The sequence below is a fragment of the Lipophrys pholis genome (assembly GCF_963383615.2).
Source record: "Lipophrys pholis genome assembly, chromosome: 8".
In the NCBI taxonomy this organism is placed as follows: Eukaryota; Metazoa; Chordata; class Actinopteri; order Blenniiformes; family Blenniidae; genus Lipophrys; species Lipophrys pholis.
In genome coordinates, this window is record NC_137630.1 from 1,221,323 (window position 1) to 1,233,822 (window position 12,500).

Consider the following 12,500-nt stretch of genomic DNA (forward strand, 5'->3'; position numbering starts at 1 on the left):
CTTTTCTGTTTAAATCTGGCAGCTCTGTGCCTGTAAAGCTCTTTGTGCTGCTCACCGTCACAGCCAATAGAATTGAGTGGTGGAAATCTCACACAGTAACACCATTGGCTAATCACCAGGAAGAGAATGCACTGTTATCCAACTGGACAGTAGTGCTCCTGGCAAAACCTCTCCATGGAGGAAAGTAGAACCTCAACAGTTAGTGAGGTTTTGGACCTGACACAGACACATTGGACGAAGTCAAACCAGCTTTTCTTTCTCTCATACAGGACGTTTGATCACAAAACAGCAAAGTTAGGACCAACTTTAGGTTCTTAATGGTGTTGCTGGAATTGTCATAGTCTTGACTTTCATTTGATGCTTCATGTGATGTTCCTGTGGTCATTCAATTCAATTCAATTCAATTTTATTTGTAAAGCGCTAAATCACATCAACAAACATCTCAAAGCGCTCTTACAATGATAGAGAACAACAGGACCCAACTAAACCCTTCCAAAGCAAGCAGGTGTAACAAGCAACAGTGGCCAGGAAAAACTCCCTCGCATGGAGAGAAGTTCAAGAACTCCCTCTTCAGGAAGAAACCGTGGGGCGGAGCCTAGACTCTGGAAGGACGGCCATCCGCCTTCACCGGTTGGGGGGAGAAGTACATGGGATAGGACAGGGAGAGAGAGGAAAAGAAGAGGGAGAGAGAGAGGAATAGAAGAGGGAGAGAGAGAGGAATAGAAGAGAGAGAGAGAGAGAGTGGCAGACAGGCCAGATAAGTACAAATACTAAGAAAAGTCTATGATGAGCGTTGGTCTGATGATGAACCAATCTCAGTCTGGAGTTTAAGGGCCGTGCCGTTGCGGTGGGGTCCCGGTGCTGTGGTGGGGTCCCGGTGCTGTGGTGGGGTCCCGGTGCTGTGGGGGGGTCCCGGTGCTGTGGTGGGGTCCCGGTGCTGTGGTGGGGTTGGGTAGTAGGACCGTCGTAACTCCACTCTGTGAGTCTTGGGTCTGATCCCCTGGATCCTGCTCTCCTCCTGTCAGGGATAAAAAAGACTGCGGCAGTATCTGGTGGCTCCAGTAATGTTGTTACACGGAGAGAAAGAAAGAAAGACAAGAAACAGAACCTCCAAATGTAGAGTTCCTCCCTTTAACGGGAGAGAAAAAATCCCCTCAGCAGTCTAGGCCTATAGCAGCTCAACTTAGTGGTCCTATTTTATTCCTATTTTATTCCTAAGGATAAGCTTTATCAAATAGGAATGTTTTTAGTCTACTCTTAAATAAACTAATGGTGTCGGCCTTTCGGACCGAGGCTGGTAGTTGATTCCAGAGTAAAGGAGCCATATGGCTGAAACTCCTGCCTCCTCTTTTACTTTGAAGGACTTTAGGGATTACCAACAGTCCTGCATCCTCAGAGCCAAGGGCTCGTGGAGGGTGAGACCCTTCTAGAAGTTTCTCCATATAGGACGGAGCCTGGTGATGAAGAGTTTTATATGTGATCAGAAGGATCTTGAATTCTATTCTAGATTTAATTGGAAGCCAGTGTAAGGATGCTAAGACTGGGGAGATGTGCTCTCTTCTTCCAGTTCTGGTTAGTAAACCTGCAGCAGCGTTCTGCTCTAGCTGGAAGATCCTAACAGAGGAGTTTGGACATCCTGACATTAGGGAGTTACAATAATCTCATCTTCAAGTCACAAAGGCAGGAAGCATTTGTTCTGCATCTTTGAAGGACAAGAAGTTTCTCATTTTTGCAATATTCCTTAGATGGAAGAAGGCTGTCCTGGAGACATGTTTAACATGGGACATAAAGGACAGATCCTGATCAGAAATAACACCCAGGTTCCTAATATCACTGTTAGAGGTTAAGGTAATATTATCTAAGGTAATCAGACTATCTGAAAAGTAATCCCTGAGCTTTTTAGGACCTAGGATTAGAACCTCAGTCTTGGATGTGTTGAGCATTAAGAAGTTGATAGACATCCAGGACTTAACGTCCCTGAGGCAGGACTCTAGTTTAACAAGTTGGTCGGCCTGATTGGCTTTAACTGATAAATAGAGCTGAGTATCATCTGCATAACAATGAAAGTTAATGTTGTGTTTCCTAATAATATTTCCGAGTGGTAACATCTAGAGATTAAACAATCTGGGTCCGAGGACGGAGCCTTGTGGTACTCCACACAGGACCCCTTCATGTATTGAAGATTTGTTATTTACATGAACAAATTGAAAGCGGTCAGATAAATATGATTTAAACCAGTTTAAGGCTAAGTTTTTAATGCCGACGGCATCTTCTAATCTCCTTAAGAGTATATTATGATGGACAGTATCAAATGCAGTACTAAGGTCCAGAAGAAGTAAAGCAGATAGAAGACCTCTATCTGAGGCCATTAGAAGGTCATTAGTAACTTTTAGCAGAGCAGTCTCTGTACTGTGGTTCATTCTGAAGCTGGACTGAAGGTCCTCTAACAGATTATTCTCCTGCAGATAATCCTGGAGTTGTTTAGCGACTACTTTCTCCAGAACCTTTGACAGGAAAGGAAGGTTGGAGATGGGCCTGTAGTTTGAGAGAAGGCTTGTGTCTAAGTTTGGCTTCTTAATGAGAGGTTTAATAACTGCTAGTTTAAAGGATTGGGGCACATAGCCTATTGTTAGAGACTGGTTAATAATTGCCAGTATAGAATTATTAATTAGTGGCAGTGCCTCTTTCAGAATTCTAGTAGGAATTGGGTCCAACAGGCTAGTAGTTGGTTTAGCAGAAGAAATAAGGGAGTTTAGTTGGACTAGTTGTATTTGCTGAAAGCATTCCAGATGACTGTTAGGTTTAACCAGTTCCTCTGTTATGGGGCTAACGGACGGTAGGGTTTGATGGATGTTATCCCTAAGCCTTGTCATTTTATTTTGAAAGAACTTCATGAAGTCCTCACTACATATATTGATAGGAATGGTGGGCTCAACACTATTTTGGTTCTTAGTCAGTTTGGCTACAGTACTGAAAAGAAACCGAGGGTTGTTTTTGTTTTCCTCTATTAAGGATGAGTAGTAATTAGTTCTACTTCTACTCAGAGCTTTCTTATAAGTTTTGAAGCTATCCTTCCAGGCTATATAATCTAGCTCTGTTTTTGTTGAACGCCAAGTTCTTTCTAATCTACGGGAGCGTTGTTTAAGCTGGCGGGTTGATGAGTTAAACCATGGGGAGGACTTTTCCTGTTTTTTCGTTCTCATTTTTTGAGGAGCTATGTCGTCTAGCGTTGTTCTTAGCATATCTGTCAGACTGTTTGTTAGGTATTCAATGTCTGAGCTAGCAACAGTATACGGGTCAGGAAGATCCACTACTGATTCTATAGCAGAGGGAATTCTTTCCTTGAATTTAGTTACTATGTTATCAGAGAGAGACCTGGTTAACACGGCTTTAACCGGAGGGTTAGAACTATTTAGAACAAAGTCAAAGGTTATTAAGAAGTGATCTGACAGGAAATCATAGTGAGGAGAGATGGTCAGATGCTCTATATTCAAACCATAAGTTAGAATAAGGTCTAGGGTGTGGAGATGTTTCTGGGTAGGCCCGTCTACTACCTGAGAGAAACCTAGAGAGTCAAGTGTAGATTTAAAGCTGCACTGAAACTATCATTTTCTAGGTCAACATGAACATTGAAGTCTCCTACCATGATAACCTTATCTTTAGTCAGGGCTACATCTGACAACAATTCAGAGAATTCAGTTAGAAAAGTTGAATAAGGTCCAGGAGGACGAGAAATGATTACAGATTCTACAGAGTTTACTATTTTATTTGACGGGTGTGGCATGGTCATGCTCAGACTCTCAAAAGAACTAAAGTTGGGTTTTGGGTTCATGTTAATTAGTAACTGAGAGTTATAGATGGCTGCCACGCCCCCTCCTCGACCACTTTCACGAGCTATTTGAGTGTTAGTATGACTTGGAGGGGAGGCTTCATTTAGACTAACATACTCATCTTTACGTAGCAGGTTTCTGTTAATCCAAAGAGATCAATGTTGTGTTCACTTATCAGATCATTGACTAGAAGAGCTTTGGATGATAAAGATCTCATGTTTAGGAAACCACATCTCATTTGTTTGTCTTGATTTTGTCTAGTTTCACACTTGATACGGATGAAGTTTTTGTAGTCATTAGAAGTTATTTTCCTAGGTTTAGATAGTTTTATACTTGTGGTGGTCCGAGGGATAGACACAGTCTCTATGGGATGTTTAACTAAGTTAGCTATGGTTGGTGACTGCCCAGAGGGAAACTCAGAGAGGCGTGTAGGACTGCGACTCTGTTGCCTGGTCCCCACTCTGCTACGTCAGGATGGAGGAGCTAAGCTTTTAACTCTGTTTCTAGATAAGAGGTACGCTCCATCCAACGTGGGATGGATGCCGTCCCTCCTGATGAGACCAGGCTTGCCCCAGAAGGACTTCCAATTATTAATGAAGCCTACCGAGTTACTGGGACACCACCCTGACAGCCAGCGGTTAAAAGATGACGTGCGGCTAAACATCTCGTCACTGATGAGGTCATGTGACCTTGGTGCCTCCAGGTGTTTCCTGATGGGTCAGATTACCTGCTGCACACTCCTGTTCACTTTCTGGGTGAAGAAACGCTGGCACACACTCAAAATGAAAACTCTGAAAATCAACCTCTGAAAGTGTCGGAGCGGACAAAACCTTGGGCCAATCTGTGGTGAATGGATTCATGATTGTTTTGACCACACAGATTAGAGAGCATTATGCCCACTTCATCACGACCATTCAGTGAACCACATGTTTAGATCTGGAGCTTCTCAGGGAGCTCAGAAACCTCTCCGTCACCACACCACACTGCAGTCTAACATGAATCCAGGCGTCCTCGCCGGGAGAGCAGCAGACCTGGAAAACCTGTGGAATTTAACTACCCACCATGAATTACCAGTTATGAATCAATACAAACGGAGTTTTCCAGATCCCTCTCAGCCTGTTTCTGAAAAGGTTCCTTCCTGTTCCACAGAGTTTGCTCTTGTGGATCTGTGTGATTTTTCTCAGGATAAAGAACCAAGAAATGACTGTGTTGTACTTGGTGCTTTATGAATAAAGTTGAGTTGAATTGAAGTGAATTGAATCCAGAAAACTGCTGGTTTAATGATGACATCAGCTCATTAACGCTCAAATCTTCTCCACCGAATCAACCCCCCCCCCCCCCCAAACACACACACACACACACACACACACACACACACACACACACACACACACACACACACACACACACACACACACACACACACACACACACACACACACCACCCAGCAGCAGCGTGTCACGTCATGTTAATGACAAGCAATGACATCCTCTGTGTGTGTGTGTGTGTGTGTGTGTGTGTGTGTGTGTGTGTGTGTGTGTGTGTGTGTCCCTCCACCTAGGTACTGTTATTGTACCGTATCCAGCTGTATGGCAACATAGTGGATGAGTCAGCATGTAGATATTGTTCCAGCTTGCAGTCTGCTCCCGGTCATCATGTTGGGTTTCGTCCGCTTGACGTGTTCAGGTCCTTCAAATCCAAAAGAAACAGTAGAAGACTAAAGCGCCGATGTGTTTGATGATGGGTGACCCGATAAAAAGGCTCAGCATTATCATTAATATGTGTTTCATTCCCACTGAGGGAGTAATGTGTTCAGGTGGTCTTGGTCAGAGCCCCTGATAAAGAGATAGTATTGGTACTGTTGGGACAGCCACAGGAGCTTCCATACCATCAGGGCTTCTTAGCTCACATACTGAGGTGCTATTAGAGACTAGTTCAACAATCCAGGCTCGACGATTCCAATGAAGTAAGGATAAATGTGTTGGGAATAATCAGGGATATTGAATGTGAAGCCTGGACACATTCAAAAAGTGCTGGAAACTAAAGTCCTACAAGCTTCTCAGCAAGACCCACTGCTCACCAAGACCCACTGCTCACCAAGACCCACTGCTCACCAAGACCCACTGCTCACCAAGACCCACTGCTCACCAAGACCCACTGCTCACCAAGACCCACTGCTCACCAAGACCCACTGCTCACCAGGACCCACTGCTCACCAAGACCCACTGCTCACCAAGACCCACTGCTCACCAGGACCCACTGCTCACCAAGACCCACTGCTCACCAAGACCCACTGCTCACCAAGACCCACTGCTCACCAGGACCCACTGCTCACCAAGACCCACTGCTCACCAAGACCCACTGCTCACCAAGACCCACTGCTCACCAGGACCCACTGCTCACCAAGACCCACTGCTCACCAAGACCCACTGCTCACCAGGACCCACTGCTCAGCAAGACCCACTGCTCACCAGGACCCACTGCTCAGCAAGACCCACTGCTCACCAGGACCCACTGCTCACCACCACACCGCTGCAGCACCCAGTGCATGAGCAATACCTCGGAGATTTCTCGATGAAGCGTTCTGACGCTTCATAGCGGTCTATGAACCGCTATGAAGCGGTTTACAATCCAAAACATGTCAGTCATAGTGACTTCCTGTGCTGGAGTCAGCTCGCAGGTCACTTCCTGTCTCCTGTGGGTCGATCATACAGGTCAGCAGAATAGCGCCACCATTCCCCTCCCCTCACATCCTGTACATCTATAATGCATCTTAGTGTACTCAGTACGTACAAGCTACACAGAATACACAGAATACATACTCCAGGAAACAAGAAATTACATCCCAACCACCACTGTGTGTGTGTGTGTGTTTTGTTCTGTGAAGGCCGGTCTAGTTCTTCCTCACCAGACTCATGAAGCTGCTGACACCTTCATTGAGGTTAGAATCTTGTTCCTCTTAATGAAGCAGAGAAGCTTCAGATTGGAGTGTAAAGTCAAGCATCAAGGTTGTAGGAATCTGTCACCTCCCCTCTGCCTGGCATCTCCTGGTGATAGAAGCTTGTAGGAATCTGTTGAGTTGTGAAAGTCGATGTCAAAGAGACTCTGCAGTGAGTCGTTGAACAAAGTTTCCTCTGCATCTGAACAAACACCCTCCCTGCTCTGGAACAGCTTAGAGGCTCCTTCCTCCTCCCTGTTTGAAGCCAGAAGAACAAGAAGAAAGTTTGGCAGGACTGTTCATACTCCGATAAGAAGCTGTCGAACTCGTAGGCCACGCCCCCACCACAGGCCACGCCCCCACCACAGGCCACGCCCCCACCACAGGCCACGCCCCATCACAGCAGGTCACGCCCCTTCACAGCAGCCACACATCTGTGAAGCAGCGTTTTAACTTTTCAACTGCAGTTTATTTCTGGTCTCCAGAGCTTTCAGAAACACTTTCCTCTGAACTGTTTCAGGACTAGAAGAGAGCTTGTATCCGAGCGCCATGTTGGTCCGGTTCACTGCAGGAGCCTCGTGATGCGTTCAGGGGCATCACGTCAGCCTGCACTCTAACAGTACCCTAGTACACTAATGAGCTGCGGCGCTCCTACAGTAGTGAGGTTACAAGCTAAACATGATTAAAATATGACTGATCATCATCAGAGAGCTGGAACACATGAGCAGCACGGCAGAGCAGCAGTTTCAGCAGAGCAGCTCCTCCACAGTTCAGCAGGACGGTTGGAACAGCTGAAACTAGTTTGTTCACCCAGAAGAAGCTGGAAGAAGACATGAGGTCATTTTCACCGGCAGGACCGTCACTGCTGAACTTTCTTCTTCTTCTTATGGAGGATGCAGGGGCCTTAACTCTGATGACAATTCTTTCTAACTGTGGAGTGTGTCTCGGCCGGGTTCTGCAGGTTTCTCCTCCTCTCGGCCGGGTTCTGCAGGTTTCTCCTCCTCTGGGTCTGGTTCTGCAGGTTTCTTCTCCTCTGTGCCTGGTTCTGCAGGTTTATCCTCCTCTTGGTCTGGTTCTGCAGGTTTCTCCTCCTCTGGGTCTGGTTCTGCAGGTTTCTTCTCCTCTGTGCCTGGTTCTGCAGGTATCTTCTCATCTGTGCCTGGTTCTGCAGGTTTCTCCTCCTCTGGGTCTGGTTCTGCAGGTTTCTTCTCCTCTGTGCCTGGTTCTGCAGGTTTCTCCTCCTCTTGGTCTGGTTCTGCAGGTTTCTCCTCCTCTGTGCCTGGTTCTGCAGGTTTCTCCTCCTCTTGGTCTGGTTCTGCAGGTTTCTCCTCCTCTGGGTCTGGTTCTGCAGGTTTCTCCTCCTCTGGGTCTGGTTCTGCAGGTTTCTTCTCCTCTGTGCCTGGTTTTGCAGGTTTCTCCTCCTCTGTGCCTAGTTCTGCAGGTTTCTCCTCCTCTTGGTCTGGTTCTGCAGGTTTCTCCTCCTCTGGGTCTGGTTCTGCAGGTTTCTTCTCATCTGTGCCTGGTTCTGCAGGTTTATCCTCCTCTTGGTCTGGTTCTGCAGGTTTCTTCTCCTCTGTGCCTGGTTCTGCAGGTTTCTCCTCCTGTGGGTCTGGTTCTGCAGGTTTCTCCTCCTCTGTGCCTGGTTCTGCAGGTTTCTCCTCCTCTTGGTCTGGTTCTGCAGGTTTCTCCTCCTCTTGGTCTGTTTCTGCAGGTTTCTCCTCCTCTGGCTCTGGTTCTGCAGGTTTCTCCTCCTCTTGGTCTGGTTCTGCAGGTTTCTCCTCCTCTTGGTCTGGTTCTGCAGGTTTCTCCTCCTCTGTGCCTGGTTCTGCAGGTTTATCCTCCTCTGGGTCTGGTTCTGCAGGTTTCTCCTCCTCTGTGCCTGTTTCTGCAGGTTTCTCCTCCTCTGGGTCTGGTTCTGCAGGTTTCTCCTCCTCTGGGTCTGGTTCTGCAGGTTTCTCCTCCTCTGTGCCTGTTTCTGCAGGTTTCTCCTCCTCTGGGTCTGGTTCTGCAGGTTTCTCCTCCTCTGTGCCTGTTTCTGCAGGTTTCTCCTCCTCTGGGTCTGGTTCTGCAGGTTTCTCCTCCTCTGGGTCTGGTTCTGCAGGTTTCTCCTCCTCTGTGCCTGGTTCTGCAGGTTTCTCCTCCTCTGGGTCTGGTTCTGCAGGTTTCTCCTCCTCTGTGCCTGGTTCTGCAGGTTGTTCCTGTTTAAAGGAAGGCTGGCTGCTGGCACTTCCACAGTAAAATCATCACAACGCTGTGCAGTTGTTCATGCTGCTCTTCTTTCCTCCACAGTCTCCATCGACTCCCTCCGGGAGGTGTGTGAGGGGAAGCAGTCTGAGATCTTCCAGCGCTATGCAGAGGGCAGCTTCAACCCCAACTGCTGTTTCAGCCTGTACTACGGGGAGCACATGGAGTCCCTGGACCTGGTCTCTGGCACTGGAGAGGAGGCTCGCACCTGGATCACCGGCCTCAGATACCTGATGGCCGGCATCAGTGACGAGGACAGCCTGGCCAAGAGGCAGCGCACCCGAGACCAATATCCTTCTCTTCTTCATCGTTTACATATCGTCTCTTCATGTCATCAACGTGTGTCTTGTCTTGTTCACAACCATCTGATGGAAGCATGCTGGAGCTGCATTCATTTAATGATCTCAAACGATCCTAGAAGCTGCTGGTCCAACGGGTGACGGTCATAAATCACTGTCTGGACTTTCCTTGACTGATACGTCCTCACGTGGCTGAAGCAGACGTTCACCGAGGCCGACAAGAACGGAGACGGCAGCTTGAGCATCAGCGAAGTCCTGCAGCTCCTCCACAAACTCAACGTCAACCTCCCCCGACAGAAGGTCAAACAGATGTTCAAGGTCAGGACGCCGATTGAGTGGAGGATGGATGGATGATGGATGATGGATGAGGGATGAGGGATGGATGATGGATGATGGATGAGGGATGAGGGATGAGGGATGAGGGATGAGGGATGATGGATGATGGATGATGGATAATGAATGATGGATGATGGATGATGGATAATGAATGATGGATGACGGATGACGGATGATGGATGATGATGGATGATGGATGATGGATGATGGATAATGAATGATGGATGATGGATGATGGATGATGGATGATGGATGATGGATGATGATGGATGATGAATTATGGATGATGAATGATGGATGATGGATGACGGATGATGGATGATGGATGATGGATAATGAATGATGGATGATGGATGATGGATGATGGATGATGGATGATGGATAATGAATGATGGATGATGGATGATGGATGATGGATGATGGATGATGGATGATGGATAATGAATGATGGATGATGGATGATGGATGACGGATGATGGATGATGGATGATGGATAATGAATGATGGATGATGGATGATGGATGATGGATGATGGATAATGAATGATGGATGACGGATGACGGATGATGGATGATGGATGACGGATGATGGATGATGGATGATGGATAATGAATGATGGATGATGGATAATGAATGATGGATGATGGATGATGGATGATGGATGATGGATAATGAATGATGGATGACGGATGATGGATGATGGATAATGAATGATGGATGATGGATGATGGATGATGGATGATGGATAATGAATGATGGATGACGGATGACGGATGATGGATGATGATGGATGATGGATGATGGATGATGGATAATGAATGATGGATGATGGATGATGGATGATGGATGATGGATGATGGATGACGGATGATGGATGATGATGGATGATGGATGACGGATGATGAATTATGGATGATGAATTATGGATGATGGATGACGGATGATGGATGATGGATGATGGATGATGGATGACGAATTATGGATGATGGATGATGGATAATGAATGATGGATGACGGATGATGGATGACGGATGACGGATGATGGATGACGAATTATGGATGATGGATGATGGATAATGAATGATGGATGACGGATGATGGATGACGAATTATGGATGATGGATGATGGATAATGAATGATGGATGACGGATGATGGATGACGGATGACGGATGACGGATGACGGATGACGGATGATGGATGATGGATGACGAATTATGGATGATGGATGATGGATGATGAATTATGGATGATGGATGATGGATGACGAATTATGGATGATGGATGATGGATAATGAATGATGGATGACGGATGATGGATGACGGATGACGGATGATGGATGACGAATTATGGATGATGGATGATGGATGATGGATAATGAATGATGGATGACGGATGATGGATGACGGATGACGGATGATGGATGACGGATGACGGATGATGGATGACGGATGACGGATGATGTAAACATAGTCGTTGTACAGAAGCTGCCGGGGCGGTTTGGTCTGAACACTGAATATTTTTTGGTATTGTCGGTGTTCCAGTAGAAAATAAAGTCCCCAGAACCGTCACTGAGAGATAGAGCTCCCCCAGAGCAGCAGCAGGAACAAAAGCGGGCACCGCCACTGCTCCCAAATCATGATGCTCCCTCTGCCATGCTCCGTGGTTGAGAAGATGTTCTGCTGGTTCTGCGGTGGTCTCCTGGAGTCCTGCTTGATTTGAGCGACAGGTTGAGAGGGAAGAAGGCATCATAAGGTTCTCTGTTGAGCAGCTCGTGGTGTCCAGGCCTCAGTGCTGCTCCATAACGCAGAGCAGCCGGGTCACTGACTGACGTGTTCCCTGGCAGCAGCTCGTCTCACTGCTGCACATGTCCAACATGTCCACAGCGCAGGGATTAGCACCTCACCGTGTCAAACAAGTTCCCTTTGGCCGCCGCTGCAGACCAACACGTCAGCTCGCTGCCGCTAATCCCAGCAGCCAGCTCACAGTCGCCCATATGGCGCCGCCGCGGCACAGATGGCCTCTGGGTAATGCAAGGTAATCACACCGTGGACTGTGAGTGTGTGTGTGTGTGTGTGTGTGTGTGTGTGTGTGTGTGTGTGTGTGTGTGTGTGTGTGTGTGTGTGTGTGTGTGAGTGTGTGTGTGTTTCCCTGCTACTTTCTTAGCTCGACCCACTTCAACTAAAGAAGCTGTGGACTTGACCTGGTTCCCAGTGTGAAGGAAGGAACCCAGTGTGTTGCAGTGGTGAACGTGATCATGGCGTGTCACAGTACTTCAGTCAGTATAATATATAGCGGAGTGTTTTAATCCTGTCACAGGCACAAGTACTTCTGTAAGTAGAATTTGAAACCCATTTCAGTTGCTAATAGTTTCAGTCGATATTCAGCTTAAAGTTAAAATATCCCACAATGAAATGAAAGTCCACTTCGTTACACTCTTCCACCATTAACCTGGTGTGATACATCACTCCTCCTAAACAATACTTCTCAATGGTTCTCTTCACTTTCACAATAAAACTACAGATCAATCATCTTTATTTGTATAGCACCTTTTTTATACACTTAATGTAAAACAAAGTGCTTAACATGATTTAAGAACAGTGCAAAGATACAATAGATGAAGTGAACACACACACACACACACACACACACACACACACACACACACACACACACACACACACACACACACACACACACACACACACATGCAGACTTGCCTGGTGGTATGGAGACATGGCAGGACACTGAGGACTAAGGTGAGGACAGGACACATTTGGGGGCCGTCCACACTGGGAACCACAGGGGGCGCTGCCCCTCAGATCCCTCCAGCCCGGGCAGACCGGCGAGTC

The 12,500-nt window shown here is 47.0% G+C and overlaps 1 protein-coding gene across 1 annotated transcript in view; it reads left to right on the forward strand.

Annotated features, from left to right (window-relative positions):
* The window catches only part of plch2a (phospholipase C, eta 2a), a gene marked incomplete at its 5' end in the record, with an annotated part of 145,593 nt that overhangs the window by 75,178 nt on the left and 57,915 nt on the right, over positions 1-12,500 (forward strand). The window contains 2 exons of the mRNA XM_080468603.1: positions 9,059-9,302; positions 9,501-9,630. Coding sequence (XP_080324729.1) covers positions 9,059-9,302; positions 9,501-9,630 — 374 coding nt within the window. The remainder of the gene's footprint in view (positions 1-9,058; positions 9,303-9,500; positions 9,631-12,500) is intronic.